The 17,239-nt window shown below is 42.6% G+C and overlaps 1 protein-coding gene across 2 annotated transcripts in view; it reads right to left on the bottom strand.

Annotated features, from left to right (window-relative positions):
• Positions 1-312: 312 nt before the first annotated feature.
• tsc22d3 (TSC22 domain family, member 3) overlaps positions 313-17,239 on the bottom strand; it is a 31,223-nt gene continuing 14,296 nt past the window's right edge. Inside the window, exons 1-3 of one of the 2 annotated variants that reach the window (XM_079229025.1) lie at positions 2,517-2,784; positions 1,894-1,945; positions 313-1,435 (exon numbers count right to left, since the gene is read on the bottom strand). In XM_079229025.1, the coding sequence (XP_079085151.1) occupies positions 1,184-1,435; positions 1,894-1,945; positions 2,517-2,641 (429 nt within the window). In that variant the 5' untranslated portion in view covers positions 2,642-2,784 and the 3' untranslated portion in view covers positions 313-1,183. Of the gene's footprint in view, positions 1,436-1,893; positions 1,946-2,516; positions 2,785-17,239 lie in introns of those variants that run through there. The other variant, XM_079229024.1, reaches the window with a different exon arrangement.

Here is a 17,239-nt window from a genome sequence, read left to right as displayed (position 1 = left end):
CTCTCATACTAAGGACAGGCAATGTTGTCATGCCATCGTTTTCCAGTTGGCATCTGGGCAAGTAACAGACCAGATACTGGACATAGTTGCTAAAATCAGGAGTGCATCTGCAGCGACAAATGCTGGCTTCTGCATCTGCTCGCCATCTCTACTAAGTCCTCTTCAGGACATTTCCACTTTATGTACGTAGCTAGCCTTTACTTTGAGGGGCTAGGCAGACAAAGTGAGCACATATGCCTATTCCCCCCCCCCCCCCCCCCAGATTACAAAAAAGTCTTTTCAGACTTTTTTTTTTTTTTTTTTTTTTTTTTTTACAAACAGCTTTTTGTTCAGAATCACAAACAAAAACCCAAGACATAGCAGGATTAGTTTCCCCCATAAAAGCAGCAAGACCCAACTGTTGGCAATGCAAGATTACATTTTATGAATCATTACAGTACACTGGTCAGTCTACTGCAGCAGTCCATCAGCTCTAATCGGCTATACTGTGTTAGCCTCCACCTCTGTTGCCTTAGCTTATCCTGATGACAATTCTTGTTATGCTTGGATGTATATGAACACATGAGCAATACATTGGAGGCAAAGTCGTCATTATGTGGCTGAAATGTGTGGCTGGAGGTCCTTGAAACTCTGGATTTCGAGAGCAGACATATCCACATGACGGGACTCTTCTCGTTTGAGACATGAAGGACCGCCTCAGATGGGTCTCCTCCGGGTGAGCGGGGAGCAACCTCCAACACTTTCCAAGTTAGCACCTGCAGGGCCAGCCCGATCGACACCTCGTCGCCACGCTCTCTCGAGCAAAGGGCGTTTGTTGGAAGGGTTCGGCAAAGCAGGGAAAGCCCCCCGGCCATTGCCGTCTGAAAGCAAGCGCTTGTCGGTGCCTAGTCAGCCCTCTTTCTATCATCAGCGCTTTTGTCTACACAGAGAGACTACGACAAAGAGTTGGATGGTATCAGCGGCCGGGCCTGACACCGCACAGGTCAGAGCGTCTTAAGTTCTGTTTCGTGCTTATCAGTGTCAGCAGTTCTTGTGTGACTCATCGGTCATTTACAGCCCCGATGCTTCACCTTCGTGGTTACGAAAGGTTCTCGGCGGCGGCGACTTTGTAACGCTTACGTTCAAAATGGAGGTCCATTACTGTAAAGAGACAGTGACTCTGCCCGCCCCAAGGCAGAGCCACTTATACAGCAGAGCCAGTGATGTGGATGCAGGGCTGGTGCTGGTCTGGGGTCAGCTGGGCGCTCAGATTGTCCAGTGCGTCTGTCGGGATGCGAGACTGGAACTTCTCCAGCTGCTCGGGGCTGGCCAGGTTCTTCAGCAGGTAGTTCTCCCTTTCCAGCTGGTTGTTCTTCTCCGCCAGCTCTTTGATCTGCTCTTTGAGGACCTCCACCTCCTCACGCACCGCATACATCAAGTGGTTCTTGACAAGATCCTGCCATGAAAAAAAAGAAGCGAAAATGGATCAGTTTAGATATAAAAGCAGAGAAATGCTATCAGATGATGCATGTGCTAAAAAAATAAAATAAATGATGGGGTTTGCTGTCAGAGCATATATTCTACACCATGCTGTCTATTTGCTGGCATGGAGCTCTTGTGAGATACAGATACGTGTAGATGTTACAACCTTGACTCAAGGGTGTTTTCAATAATTCTGTGAAAAAATGTTGTCAGTCTCTCGTTTTGTTTTGTAATCCCTGCTCTTGTTGTCACATGAATAAAGCACACAGTAGCCTGTGAACAGGGACTTTCTTTGGGCATTCCTAAAGTGCTAGTTTTGTGCAGAATGAAATGGGGAAAACAGCATTTGGAAGTCAGTGGGTTGACGTGCATGCTCTGCACAGTGCAACCTATTCTAGTGTCTTTTGTATGGTGTTGGTTATCTTGGCTTACCATCGCCTGTTCAATCTTGTTGTCGATGGCCACAACGCTAGCACCAGAGGCACTGCAGAAGAGAAGGAGAAAAAGAGGCCGTCAATTAACAGTTCAAAGCCTTTACATCAACCCCCAACACGCTTTAACTATTAAGAAAAACAAAGACGTTGCTGCTTCCTGAATTCGTCGTTGTTTAGCAGTGATACACAACGCATTCAAAACAGAAAGGAAAAGTGTGTGTTTAACCTGCGTGTGTACGCTGCAGGTGCATTGCTTTGAGAGTACTATCAGGCTGTTATTGAGGCACTAGTCACTATAGTGCCTCAATAACAGCCCGCTAGTATAACGAGCAGTGCGTGAGACAGTGAACACACACATATCCGCTCAAAGTCCAAATAAACAGCAGCAGAGAGAAAGAGAGCGGAGCAGACGGCACTTCGAGGCATTTTGTAATAACACATGATATCAGACATTGCACGCGAGCGCGATATGTTTTTGAACGGCTTTATGGAAATACAGTACGGATAGCTGGAGGCCTGCAGACACAAACAAAGTGCTCGTGCTCCGATGCACAACAAGCGCATTCTTGCAGAAATAATAGCAACACTGTCATTCAACATGTAGCGACTTCGGATATTTACCTGTTGTCAAGTTTGACCGATACAACGTCTCCTCCGAGAAACGAGGAGAAGAACGAGATGGAGAAGTTGTGTAACTGGTAGACGGCCACCTCCATGGGTGTTTTGCCGAACATCTCCGTGCTCATGTTGAGTACCAGACTCGTTTGGATCACGCTTCTCGCCACGTTTGCGACGGGGTGGGTCAGCTAAGTGTATATCCGGAGTGTGTTGGGTCTGTCGTTGCGATGCACTCGCGCGCTGCAGTTGTCTGAGCGCAGTGCTGTGTCGGGGTGTGAGCTTCGCCGGTTTAAAACAAGCGACTGTCTGATGCTATTTCTGCCACCGGCTGCTATTTGAATGGCTTGCCTTCTGACGTCATCTGACGCGCGCATATATTAGTCAAATGAATCTGCGGGGTCGGGGTTTAGGCCGCCATCATAGAGGGGAAATGGATTTGGGACAACTGATACGTCCCACCTCAACTTTTTTCACAAGTATTCACGAGGCTGGCTCTAGTAGTATTTTTACCACGGGGTTATTAAGGTGGGTTCCATTGACGTATTCAATGCTTATCTTATAGTACGACAGCTTTTTATTTTACTTTGCTTATATATATATTTCTGGTCGTTAGAGTATGATTATGATAGGCAGAAGAAAATCTCATCAACAACAAATCAAAGACAAAACAACTTGGTGTTTTCGTTCTATTAAAACAATGCATTTGACATCTTTATTCTGCAATTAAAAAAAGTTTAAGTTTAAGTTTGCAGTTTAGATTGCAGTAAAGCTTAATATTTGTAAACAAAAGGAATACCTGAAAATAAACGAGTTTTAGATGAGCATTTGAATGCAGCATTGCATATGTCCTGTTTCTGAACTTTCCTTCTGCCTTCTGGCTTTTGCAGTTAACCCACAGGCCTAGGTCCGTACTCACTGCAACAATTATCCTCATGACCACCATCCGAATAAATGGAATCACAGTATTTCTGCATAGATAAGCGACTCGTGTTGCTATTAACTACAAACTCGATCTGGACACAGCAAGGATGTGATGAGGATTCGTAGCATCTGACGTTGACGTGAATCAATTAAATCAATTCAAGGAACTTGTAATTGTTAATTGCACAAAAGAAAGTAGGTATTTAGTAGTTCTTGATTTGCCTAATGTAACATTGTACAAGTTAAAATAGGTCTGCAAACTGTCCTTTATTACTGCACGGTAATGACAACAACAACAAGTTGTTCCCATCACTTTATTGTTGTTTGTTACAAAATGCAACATGCGACAACGGAATGTCCTGCACCTTACGACCTAATGCAAAGGAACTCTACAAAGGTACTTTTCCACCTTCTCCCCGGTAAATTTCCCCTGTGTCCATACCTGAACTCTATCGGCCTCTAGTGGTAATAACGTATAATGCACCATCCCTTGTAGGGACAATGTCAATAACAAAGGCTGTTTCAGGACGCAGTGTTTACTACGGAATTTTCCGTACACCTTTTCCTGCCCCCACAAATCAACAGCTCCAGTTTTTCCTGCTTAGAAAACACATTACTCTTACAAACTCTTAAATGCCAATCATCCTTTCATTCATGCTGTTGTATTTTTTGTCTGCAATTGATTGAGAGGGTGTTGAATTTTTGTTTGTAAACGAGTTGCCTCCTGTTGCTGCCATTTTGGCCATTTCTGGATAAATAAAGATTAAATGAAAATGCATTCACGTATTTAATGTTTGCATTCCATAGCCATGTACTTGTTAGTTTTTGTTGCACTAGTTTACCTTAATGTGTGGACTAAACAACTTATTTTAGAGAAACACAGATTGTAATGCATGAGTTGTTTGTCTCACAACTTATAGAGTGTGCATTTCCGTTCATTGGGAGGCATACGGGAATGAGTCCAAAGCACTGTTCTCTGGTGTATGACCGCTTGCACTTCACATCCACTTTTGAACTGGCATCGTGCAAGATGTGGCGCAACTGTACTGAGCATCCTGCAACGTGTAATAAACAATTTGTGTTAGAAGCCGACCACAGAGAAAAACAGACCTGCTATGTTTTATCTTTCTTTTCATGAGATTTTCCAGAGTGCTGGCAGCTCTATTGAGCAATACAACTTTTTTTCAGTGAGTCGTCCATGCAGGTTTTATTAGCTTTAATATAATTTCTCAGCGCTGTCACATTGCGTTCCCTTTTGCTGTTACAATTATCTGATAAATACTGATAATAAGCCAATTAAGTATTTATTAGGAAGCCTCTGTTGCATAATCATTTTTCTTCCAAAGCAACAACCACATGTACATGAACATTACCGGCTAGTCAAAATAAATGATTCTCTGAGTGGGTCTTACGTCTAATACTAGTCGCCATTACATGTGGTTCATGCATATCCTATTAAATGCCATATATATACTTCTTTCAAATTTCCTAAAATAGTTTGCACTGCTTCAAAAAAGAAAACATGGATTTAAAATGATAACAAATGACCAAGAGCCTATCGCCTGCCACGTCTTTTGGAGAAAAAGGAGTTATGTTATGTAACACAATAATTAGAGTGGAAAGTCTGACTGTTGGTAGGCCTAACAAGGCTCAGCAGAAAGAACATTGACTGAGTATTAGGGGCCATAGTGCCTGTCGTCTCAGATTTTGTGCCGTGAGAGTACAGCCGCCAGGTTTAATATCAGACCTTGTTCTGGCAATGAGGGACTGGTGAATTACCTTGCCCCGCTGTGATAGTCCCATTTACGATAGGGGGGAGTCACGGCAATGTGGTTGTAGCCTGTGGTTCTGCTGAGATGCATAGACAGAGAGTGAGGAGCGTGCCTGCGCGGTTCAAGTAAAATATACCTAATGAGCCACATGCAGTAAGAAGTCGACAGTGTTAACTAGGATGCCCTAAGCTTAATATCTGCTACAACACAAGCACACACAACATTAGCAGTTCTAGTTTAAATTGTGTCTGCCTTTTTCTATGACCATGGTTGCCGCGCGCCAAATCCAGTGAGTAACTCCACTGCCAGGTGATGGGCCTCGGCTTCCATCAGATGTCCCACGTGCAAGAGCCAACCGTGTTATATAATACTGTGATTCATCTTTACCGAAGAAGAAAGAAGCCGAGACAGGTCTGGCGTTGTGGGGTTCGGTCGCACCAAATTCGAAACGAACACAATGCAGACCAACAAGAAACACTGGTCGTCAACTCCACAGAGAAAACAAAATCTATCAGTTTGAGATCTCTTCTTGGACAAAAGGTCTTATTTTTACTGTGTGTGTCCCATCTGCACTCTCATAATTAGGAATGCAAGGCGTGTAGGAGAGTGTGGCCCGGGAACACACAGCCCTGCCATAGGCTGCAGCCAGAGGCCGTCTTAGAGGAAGCTGCAATTGTGGGCAACAAGAGCGGTTACAACCAATGAATACAGAGCACTGCAAACACCCAGCGGCACTCATTATCACATCACCTATACGTCTCCCTAGCCATGAATAGGAGGCACACGGCCTTGGTCTCACTGGTGAGGTTTTTCCATAAATTTAACAGGCTGTCAATTTCTGCCCTTTGATCGCATGTAATGGGACTGTACGTGATAGCTTGTAGTAAACATGCAGTACATGCAGAAAAGGAGGACAAGACTGACATTGTTATCTGAGGGTCGGCAGAGATATCACGTTATGCTTGCATTCAACACTGCAGCCCACAATCACCGGAAACGCAAAAGATGACAACAACAAGATTGAGTAATGAAAATGTGTTAAAGAGGTATAATAACTTATTAAGCACAGGTGATACACATAAGGTTAATTCCCTATTATATTTAGTTCTGTATTTGGCAAGACTGGACACTATGAAAAACTGTTAAGATGCTGCCTTACATGGGAATTGTAATCCGAGGCCATTTCATGACAAATACTGCATCCGCGACTCTGCATCATTTATCATTTTGACAGTGACACACTGCCGTTACCATCCATCTTCTTCCGAACTGTTAATGTTCCTTTAATGTGTCTGTCACTGACACACATCACTGTCATGCCCTCTATCTCACTCGCAAGATACACTCTCTGACTCCCCTCCGTTGTCCCCCCACTTACCGCCGATCTGGCCTCTTCAACAGACTCGGTGAGTAAGGGGGCGAGTAACTCATGGCCCTCTCAGGATAGCTGAAGTGCTGGTAGTGGCAGCAGAATCTGTGGGCCGGTTCGGCCAGGCGGAGGGCGCACAGCGTCCTGGGACAGGGTGGCGTAGCCCCAATAGGCGCAACTACAGCGGGGCGCGTTTGAGTGTGTCCCATCTTGGCTTTCGAATGAAGGGGCTGCTCGAGAGGCAGGAGTCGTCTGACTGTTTGCTCGCTGTTCTGTTGCTGTTTTGTTCTCAAAGCACAAAGAGACAATTGAGCACTGGCCATACCTCTGGATGTCCAGCCATAACTGTGGGTGCCATGCTCTGACTGGCACTTGTATGATGTGTCTCCAACCCAGTTGAACACAATGCCCCAGAGTCACAATGGAAATGACATTTTCCTAAAAGAGAATTGTTTCATCTCAACACAGGAGGCAGACAAAGCAAAATATATTTTTCAGAGTTTATCCGGAAGGAGCAATGCTGTTCTCCATACCTAATTTAATCAGAGTTAATGTGTGTAATAAAACATATAGTTGAGCCACTGTTGCATCATGTGAAACAAACTCGCTCCCCATGTAATGACCTTATCCGACCGGCACCAGATTTTCCAGAATATTAAAGGCAGCCAAATAAGAGCAAACGTCAAAGGGTTGTTTCATCAATTATGTGGAATTTATTTGGACTTCTCCTCCTCAGAAAAATTGTGAAAAACCAAACTGAGGCAGATGAATTCAGTGGCATCTTTTGTAACATTTCAGATTACGTGTGTGTCCCTCAAACGCTTTGAAACTCTGACAAGTGTGTTTGTCAGTTTGAGTAAGCCTCTTTTTGTCATGAGGGCAGTAATTAACCCAGTGATGTTTAGGGAGCTATTGCTGCTGTTAAAGGTCTAACAGCAAAAGAGAGCCGCTCCTTCCATCATTAATTATAAGCTGCTTTCAAGTTCAATAGTTCAACGTTAATGTGTCACATCTCTAGTCTGCATGAAATCCATCATGTTGGCAAGTGGAATGTTTTGACATTGGATATTCTACACAGACAGCACAGAGTGTTTGTGGTGTTACATGACCGAAAGCCGTGTAAAACCAGATTCTGCATGTTGTCTTTTTGAAAACACTTCCTTTGGGTTGTAGTATTTGCATATTGACATTTATAAAGATAGGAATTAATGTAATCTTTTGTGCCATTAAGGTAGAAACTCAGAAGACAAACATATAATAAATTAAATGTCAAGCAATAACTTTAGGGAGTTTCATAGATGTGAGTTCACTACAGAATCAATTTTAGAAGAATAAGATTGCAAGAAAATTAGATTCATAGCAATGTATAAATAAATAGTATAGACCATTTGGCCGGGTAAATATTATCATGATGAAATGTCAGGTTCACTCAGTTCAGTTTCTAACAATCACTGCTCACAATCATTATTTAGGATTACTTGCCCGGAACAGCAGTTCATAGAAATGTATGTTCCCTGCATCGCTGAAGAAAAGGAGCACATGAATAAGGCTGTGACCGTGACATTTGCTCTCATATGAGTCTGTGATAGCAGTGATGTCAAACATCCTGTAAATCCTGTTTCAAGTCTGATAGTTGAAGGCTCTAAAGGTTAAAACATTGTCATGTACTCAACATTACCATAAGTTACAAGCACCTGAAGACCTATTTGTAATAGGCTGTATTTAGCTACAGAAGGGATTTAATCTATATGTGCATGGTAGGAAACATAGAAGCATTCATTCTCCTGTACACCCATAAAGGCAGCTGAAAATCAGAGGACACCACAAGCAGGTGTGTGTGTGTGTGTGTGTGTGTGTGTGTGTGTGTGTGTGTGTGTGTGTGTGTGCGTGCGTGCGTGCGTGCGTGCGTGCGTGCGTGCGTGCGTGCGTGCGTGCGTGCGTGCGTGCGTGCGTGTGCGTGTGTGTGTTTTGTACTTTTCAGCATCTGTGAGGAACTGTAACTCATTAGTCTCTTGATAAGAGCATCTCATTTGCTATTACAAAATTCTGCTTGGGTGACATGCTAAACAATTACCACCAAGGCAAGAACTGCTCCTTGATTACAATTTCCCAGAAAAAAAGGGCCACTTAAATGCTTAATTTCTACTTAATTTCACTTCATACAAAGTGATAATAAGTTCATTAACAGTAGCCTTTCCTGAAACTAAAAGCAGTTTACAGCAGGACAAGCAGTACAGTAGCTAATAGTGCTCCGTGCAGTATATTGCAGTTAACAAGCTTGGGGACTTGGCAGCATCTGGCCCCAGGCTGTGATTCAGCAGAAGCCAGACAGCTTCAGGCCATAATGTAAAGATTTACCTTGTGCTATAATGGGGAGTATGTCCTGGCTAGATTTACTGTGAAAATACTGAAACAGAGCCAAGACCCAGAGGAGTGCGCTCGGGAAAATGGCAGGATGGTGAACCCCTGTCAGGCCACATTCCCAGCATCCCTCCAGAAAGAAATAACAGTACAGTCTAGCCCCCATAGCGTATGAGATTACCATTTGTACAGCACAAACGTGTTTATGCAAGATTGTCAGCTAAGCTATAAGGTATTGGACTCTAAGGAAGCCACTAAGTGCTCTCACTAATGTCTCTGTGGATGCTCTACATAAGGTCATAGGTTGTGGACGCAATTGGCCATGTCGTGTTAAATAGCAGCGGAATATGTAATTAGCAATGTCAAAGCCCTTCGACTCGGTACGGGTCGCCTAGTTTAACCAACCTTTTTCAAGAAAGCTGCTGGATTTCGGTGTGTTGTAATTAGATACACGTCACTACAGGGTATAGCTTTTGCTTATGTAACATGCTGATTACTTGCATACAAAGTGAATACTCAAAAGACTGGATCCAAAGATCCAAAGCAGTGGCAGAGCTGCAACTTTGCATTGCTCCTCTGATAAATACACTGTTGGCTGGATCATGTCCCAGAACAAAAGGTTATAGAGTTCAGTGCCATCTGTCTATATTCATCTGCATATGCTACTTTAGTGTCCTGTATACCTCAGCTGTCGTATTTGGTGTGGTTGTTTGTGTATCTATTTCTAACCTGAGTTGGCCTCAGACTGTCGTGGCGCTGAGAAATGGAAATCTACTGTATGTGTTGTGAAGCTGACATACTGTTGAATCACAGCGATAGGTGACATTTCACGATCAGATCTAAGTTGGCAGGTTTTCTTTTTCTTCCAAACCATGTCACATGTCCAAAAAGGACGTCACTAAGAAGGTTGGTAGCATCTGTGCTGTACGTAAATATATCTGCTAAGTGACGGCTGAGCACCTTTGAATTAGAATGTATTGAAACGATAGCCACTTGAGGTGTAGCATTTCATTTTAGAGTGGATCCATCTTTAAATGGCTGCATATATGCTAAGGTCATAGAACTACTAAACGATGGCTGAGCATCTTTATAGCCCAACCACTTCATTGTTTTACAGCACAAAACAGTGAATGGCCTGCATTAGTTTGTCATGAGGTCAAATGACAGACAAAATCCAACTTAAAAAAAGCAATACTGATTTTGAAAAGCATCTTTTAGAGGAAAACGACAGAGTGAGGTGAGGGGATGACAAGAATCAACAGGATCATCATGACAAATAGGTCATTGTACTAATAACTTCTTCCTTGAAACAACTAATTAAATCACCAAGTTAAACAGATGAAAGAAACAGGAAGAAACTCTTTTCTCAACTGCCCTCGCCCACGTACATCATTATACCGTATTCTCTCTTTCTTTCCTTTCCTTTATTCTTCTCTAACATATGCCTCACTCTAACGTTACCACCTCCTTATTTTAATCCATTCCTCCCTCTCAATCTCTCCTTCTCTCAGTCTCTCCACCTTCCTCATCTTTTTGCAGCTGTGTGACCCAAGTCACCGGCAACTGGGACAACACTGGAGGGAGCTGGGCCCTCGATGGGCCGTCCCCTGGTGTGTGTTTGTGTGCTTGCTTGTGTTTTTGTTTGCCCATGTGTATGTCGATGCGTGCGGTTCGCCACACGCTTGCTTATGTGCATGCTCATGCACGTCTGGCCTTGTCAGCACAATCTGGATTTAACTGGATGATAGGCACCCTGCTAAGTATCGCTGTCAGTGTCACCCAAACACAGAAACGTTCCCACAGACTCCAGCAGGCTCCTCCGCTGAGCATTAAAGCTAATCCGTTGTCACCTGCGAGATGACGATGGAGCAACGACTAATTTCCCACGGATACATTTGAGACGAGTCATTGCCGGTCATTGCTGAAGGAAAGTGCATCAAAGTTAAATGGCGACATAAATCAGCATTAAATATTCCCTCATGTGACAAGACATTAAACAAAGCATAGATGTTAACTGAATTCTACCAGTAGATGTATGAATCATACATACATTACTTGTATTCATTGTATTTTCTCATACACTTCCTTAAACAGTTTGTCAGTCCCTCTCTGCCCTGTGGTGCCCAACATCACCAAAGCTTCATAATATAATCATAAGTCTTATGATGAATCATGCTGGTGAAATGTTGTCATCTACAAACAAAGTTATCTATTTGATGTTGTTCTCAAAGAAAACTTCAAACATATCAGTTCCTTCCTTGTAAAGCCACTCGCAAAATCCCAGTAAAGAGACGTGTGTCTCGCAGTGACCAGGGCCACGTTTCTACGAAGTTATTCATATTTTTAGCCTGGGAAGTTTCATCAGCCTGCCTTCCACTGATCTCCACAAGCCAAACAAATGATATTATTCTCCTTCAACAAGACCACAGGAATGACTCAGATCATAATTTATCGGCGTGTCTATTTCCACACAGCGTGCTCTGACTCAAGCAAGAGCTGTAAATCTCAAAGGCAATGATATAATAATAACTGATCTATTATGTGCGGCAACTTTTGTTTACAAAACCACGCTGTTGAGTACAGATACTGGGGAGATCATACAACGCCCTCAAAATGAAGCATTTCTTTCATTTATCCTGTTCAAATTGTAGACTATACACTTCCTGTAGGCGGACATACAGGACACTGTGTTAAAAGCATGAAGAGAAACAGGACATGGACCACTTCTCCTCGGTAGTGAATGTACTCTCCAGATCTTTAACGCCACCCTCTTTGTGTTTTAACTTGGCGCAACACTATTGAAAACTTGGATTGATTGCTACAGACCTAGCATTTATGCAGTCAGACAACAAGCTACGCTGCGTTCATATGTAAATATGCACATAAATTTAGCCCAGCTACACAGTTGTGTTGAAACCATTCACAGGCCGCTTTTCACTTTCTTTCAAAGGGGAACCTGATATAACTCAAAGAGCAGCTGTGAAGTGGTGAAACAGGGAACTTGTGTATATTCAGCACCTTGTATAATTCCCTAATAGAATAACAAATGAAAACCACTCCACCAAATGTGGAGTCTGAAAAAGCACAGTGGCAATAGTCCCACATGCAAACAGAGGGAAGGGCTGAGAGAACCTGGTGTACTGTACATAATGTTTCCTCAGCCTGTCTGCGTGGCGAGGATCCCCAACCGTCAGAGAGACAGACAAGGACAGAGCCAGATGTGCATGCCCCAGTCTTAAAAGGAAAATATTTTGGAGTTTAATAGAAGAAAGCTTCGAGAAGCGTTAATGAGAAAGTGCAATTAAGGCAGCCACATCTCCTTCGGGAGAAAAACTGAAATGTATATCCAGATGTCGGCCACCCGTGTGAAGACTGTAAAACAAGTACGTTCAGGCAATAAACACACACATTACATCATCGTTCTCAATGCTCCATTTCTCAATGCAGTGTTAATTGCAAGTAACTTTAAAATGAAAAAGTAATATAAGTAATTGCAGCCTTGAGGATGCTTTATATGTTTTGTTAAAAACCTAATCTGTCCATGAATTTAAAGTAGTAAATGATTAAATCGTGCAACAACTGATGTGAAAATAATTGTGTTTTACAATAGATACAATTATTTATGTTCAAAAGTGTTTGTAATGCTTCCTATGATGCATGTCATAACATTGCATGTATATGTATGTTTACGCTTGCTAACTAATTTATGAAGAATAAATCCAAGTGATAAAAGTAGATCAGGATGATCTTTGTTTTAATAATATACAAAAGAATAATTCAATCTTGTTTTTCTGATATGCCTCATTAGTGTACGTACAAATCTATAATTTATCTTCAGCAATGATTTACACTGCATGGCTGTGTATTTCTCACACGCTGCATTTACTGCTTCTTTTTATGGTTTATTCCCACATCTGCCCTGGATCCACAGCATGAACTTTATGCATGCTGGAAAAAAGCCCATCTGTAATTGATGATATACAGTAAAGTTATTCAACAAACTATAGCGCTCCATCCGAGTGCTATGAAACAGCATATTTGTCACTGCATGTAAGTCGGATTCAACTGTGAAGACGCCTGCATGGTTTAGATTAACTACAAATCAATCACATGTCTCCTCTCTGATGCGCTGTTGACCTGTGCATCATGTCAATGGCCAGTGTCCTTGTTATACTTATACTGTGACTGACAGTGGCTTTGTATTTACGTTATATTGAATGTCCTAAATATAGACATATGCATTTTAAAAGACAGGTGTCTAACAAGGGCTAACAGTTAGCCTGAGCTTGAATCAAGTTCTTCCTAGTTTAATTCCCTCCTCAAAATGTTTACTGTTGCATTAGTGTGTGAATGATATCAGTTCAGCAGGATGTATAGTGTAGCACAAGAGCACTATTTAAGGATGTGATTCAGTCAGGGGAAGGATCAGCATCAAAAGCTGCCGCGTGATCCAAATAAACCGGGAACATAGTGATATCCAGTGCTGTGCTGAGCTGAGAGGTTGTTTGGGAGTTTACAGGAACCCCTGCCTATCCGGCCTTCAAAAGGCCAGAAAGCCTTTCCCTCACACAAAGACGCAAGTCTTATAAGCTTCAGTGATTGGCCACTTGAGTTTAGTTTTTTTTCTCTTTCTTGGTCACACCCACACATTGGTAGACGTGCTGCACGGTCGAGGAAAAGGGAACAGATGGGAACTAGACTTCAGGATATTTGGTGATACCTCACATAGACAATACAATGATGTGACTAAAATAAACATATGCAGTATGCATGCACAGTATCACAATACATTGCATTCATTCAACATTTGGCGCTGCCGCTTCCATCAGTGTGGTTTTCAGGTTGCAAAACAAAGAGCTTCTCTCTTTCTACTGGGATTCTCCTTGAACACAGCTCAGCAACAGCTCACTGAATGTGCTGCTTTGAAATGAATGCAAATGTTTGAACTAAGTACGGTGTGCTGGAGCTAGCTGAATAATCACATTATGGTGTCACTACTTTGCAATTTGCAAAAACAAAGTGGTTTTTGAATAATTGCTAAATTGTTGTGAGATTGTGACAAGTCTCACTGGGAACATTTTGTTTGATGCTTTGAAATACAAACAAATGTTACTGTGAGGGATTGCCACTGAGAATATGATTAAAGCCAGCATTAATTCCACATCAGCTTGATTGGCACAAATTAAACATAGTCTTTAGAGTTGAGGGGTTTTGCAGCAAATGATTGTCTGACAGCAAAGTTAAGGTTCAAGCTCTCCTCCGAGAAACAAACAGGAAATACTTCCACTTGAAGGGACCCTTGAACTTGGAGTCGGTCAGAGTACACAAGACAAATTGTGTTTTTGAGTTGTCATTTTCCTGGTCTCGAAGCAGCACAGCAGAGCGAGTAAACACGATTTGCCATCCGAGTCATTGTTTAAAGGCTCGGGTAAACAATGTAGGCTAAATTGGCCTCCCTCCTGGGTGTAGCCGAGAGGTCCAAAGTTCACTTATAAAACCAAAGAACATTCATATCTGTTTTGCACGCACGCACGTACCACACAGGTACACAGTCACACTCCTGTGCAAGTTAAGGTGAGCGTTCAAGCATGAACGATAACAACACTGAGAGATTCAGGACTAGTGGGCCAACGTGCACCAAGACACGCAGAGATGGTAATGCACTTGATATGCACACAAATCAGAGATCTTTGTCATATAAAGACAAAGCACAAACACACACACAGACACACACACACACACACACACACACACGCACAAAAGCATACACACTCTGTTTTGGTCTCTGTCTGGGCGTGTAGATTTCCAGCGTTTGGCAGATGGCTTAAGACACTGATACAGAGAGATTCTTCACCAGTTTGACACCTTTCTTAGGACTGAGCTCTTTTATGTTGGATTAAATACATTTAAGAAATAAATGTTCTTGGAGATTTAAGGATTAACACTGCTAGGAGGTGAGATCGATGAAAAGAAGAAAACTCAATTCTGCAAATGTCATTCTCTATTATCAATCAAAACAGCCCGTTCGAACGTGTGTGAGAAAATGATGCTGGATTCTTTTTGGAATGATCGCTGAGGCTACAATAAAATGTCTAATTAGATCAGACTTATTGACATAGAGAATTACGCAAGAGCTCTATTGTTTTGGAGATGGGCAGATTTGCTCACGTAAGCAGTGTCTGACCTATACCCAGTTCACAAAGTCTAAGCATTGAGGGACAAGGTTCCTATCAGCTTGGGATTGACTTTACTTTGTGACGGAGTGAAGGAGTATAAAGTACAAAGCATTCAAAATGTGTTCCCTGGAAAGCAATTAAAAGATCCAGAGAAACGTATATAAAGAGCAAGTGACTGGGAGGGGTCGGGGAGGTCAAGCACTCAGGCACTGCACCCCAGAGCAGCAGACCGATCCAGGGTTGTCTTTGGCGCCAACATTGTAATAACACCCCAGCACGCTGCAGCGGATTGTGAAATGTGAGAAATATACCAGGCTCAACTTTATTGTTGCAGAGGTATTGCACACAAGTGCAGGTATGCATGCGCCACGGTGTTTGTCGTAGACGGGCAGATGATATATCAAGACAGAGTTCCAACTGTGATCAAAGATCTATCCAATCATACAGTGACTCTACTAACAATCAGTATTTGCCCAATTAAACTTAAATTGCATAATTTCTGGGGATCGACGTCATACGGCACAGATCTTTGACCTTTCAGTGTTTTGGTTCCGGTGTAAGATGTGTTGTTATCTCTATAGATTCTAATGAAGGTAATAGATTTTTTTATTTTTAAGTAATGTAAAGCCTCTGGCCCTCTTTGTTATTACAGTAAATTAACCTGTGAATTATAAATGAAACAAATGTCAGTTACGCTATTCAAGCTGTTTTGAGGAACCATGTCAGGATTTGCAGAACTGAAACAAAATCGGGTATTTCACAGGTTCCCACACCCTCTGGATAACTCCTGACCCGCACACACATACACAAGCATGCACCCGTTTAGAAATGGCAAGTCATTATCTGTGCTTTCCAGCCTATGTGACTGATTGTCTTCTTCACACCAGTTTAATGACTGTATCGTGTTTTCTTGGTGAGACTGTAATTATAGTCCGTAAGTAAGTAGCTCGCTGTGGCGCCTGCAAAGTAGCTGGCAGCCTTCACAATGTAGTATGTACAAATCAAAATAGTAATAGTAACAATATGTGCCCCTTAAGTTTTTAAATATTGTCTATAGGAGTGGCAAATTTCTGAATGACCAAATTTGACCGTGTAGCTTTTGTATCTTGCCTGCCACCTTGTGCACAGACGTTTGTCCTGCTGTCTGTGCCGTCAGCCTCGTTTGTTTTCGGTTCCCTCACACCCTCTCTGTTCTTCTCTGTCTGCTCTGCACGCCTCCTCCTCTGACAGTTATTGTTATTCCTGTCCTTTCACACCGTCTCTGAGAAGTAAATCCTATTTTACTGGCATACCTAACCCTGACTCCAGGTAATTATCCTGTCTCAGACCTGTCACGTCATAGCTGTTGTCTGGTAACTTTCTGGCCATGTGACGGACATGGGCACGTGATACTGCATATGGATGCAAGGTAGGAGGGGTCACAGGGACACATCAGCCACGCACACAATGTATCCTTGTGTTTACTCTGCAAGTGTCTGCGCTGTAATCCCGCAGAAAGGGTGAACACACAGTGGTGCTGCCCGATCATGCCCTTCCATCTTGTTATTGAAAGAAATTATGAAACATGCATCCAGGAACAGAACATATTCTATCTGTTTCAGTGCTAAAAGCAAAGTACAAAATATACATGACACACCATGTAACATGTTTACGTATTTAGTCTGCTAAATTAAACCGCAAAAGATGGAATTTTGTGTAACATAGCCCATGTATAAGCACATAGACATGTGTATCGCCTCTCCTTAGTTCATCAGATACTGTGTGTCTGCGGTCTGCAGCCTGAGGACAGCCCTTTGCTTTGTATCAGTGACTGAGCAGAGAGCCACCAAACACCAAAACAGGAAAATGCAAAAATGAGGAAGAGAAATGGAGAGGAGGAGGAGGAGGATAAAAGGGGAGGGAGGAGAGGGCTTTCACAGCTGTTGTTGGGCAGTGTTTCCTCTGATAGGAGCATTTGGCTGTACTCCCAGTACTTTAGGTAAACTGTCAAAAAACATGGTTACCTTGAGATACGCGGGTGGGGTCATGCAGGTTTGTTTGCAAAGAGAAAGAGCGATAGAGTCTTAATATGGCAAAGACCTCAAATCTAAATGCCAAAAGGACTCACTGTTGGCTTTGGGTTTACTC

The sequence above is a fragment of the Taurulus bubalis genome (assembly GCF_910589615.1).
Source record: "Taurulus bubalis genome assembly, chromosome: 13".
NCBI lineage: Eukaryota > Metazoa > Chordata > Actinopteri > Perciformes > Cottidae > Taurulus > Taurulus bubalis.
The sequence above is the reverse complement of the archived record's forward strand: the minus strand, read 5'-3'. Positions and strand labels throughout refer to the sequence as shown.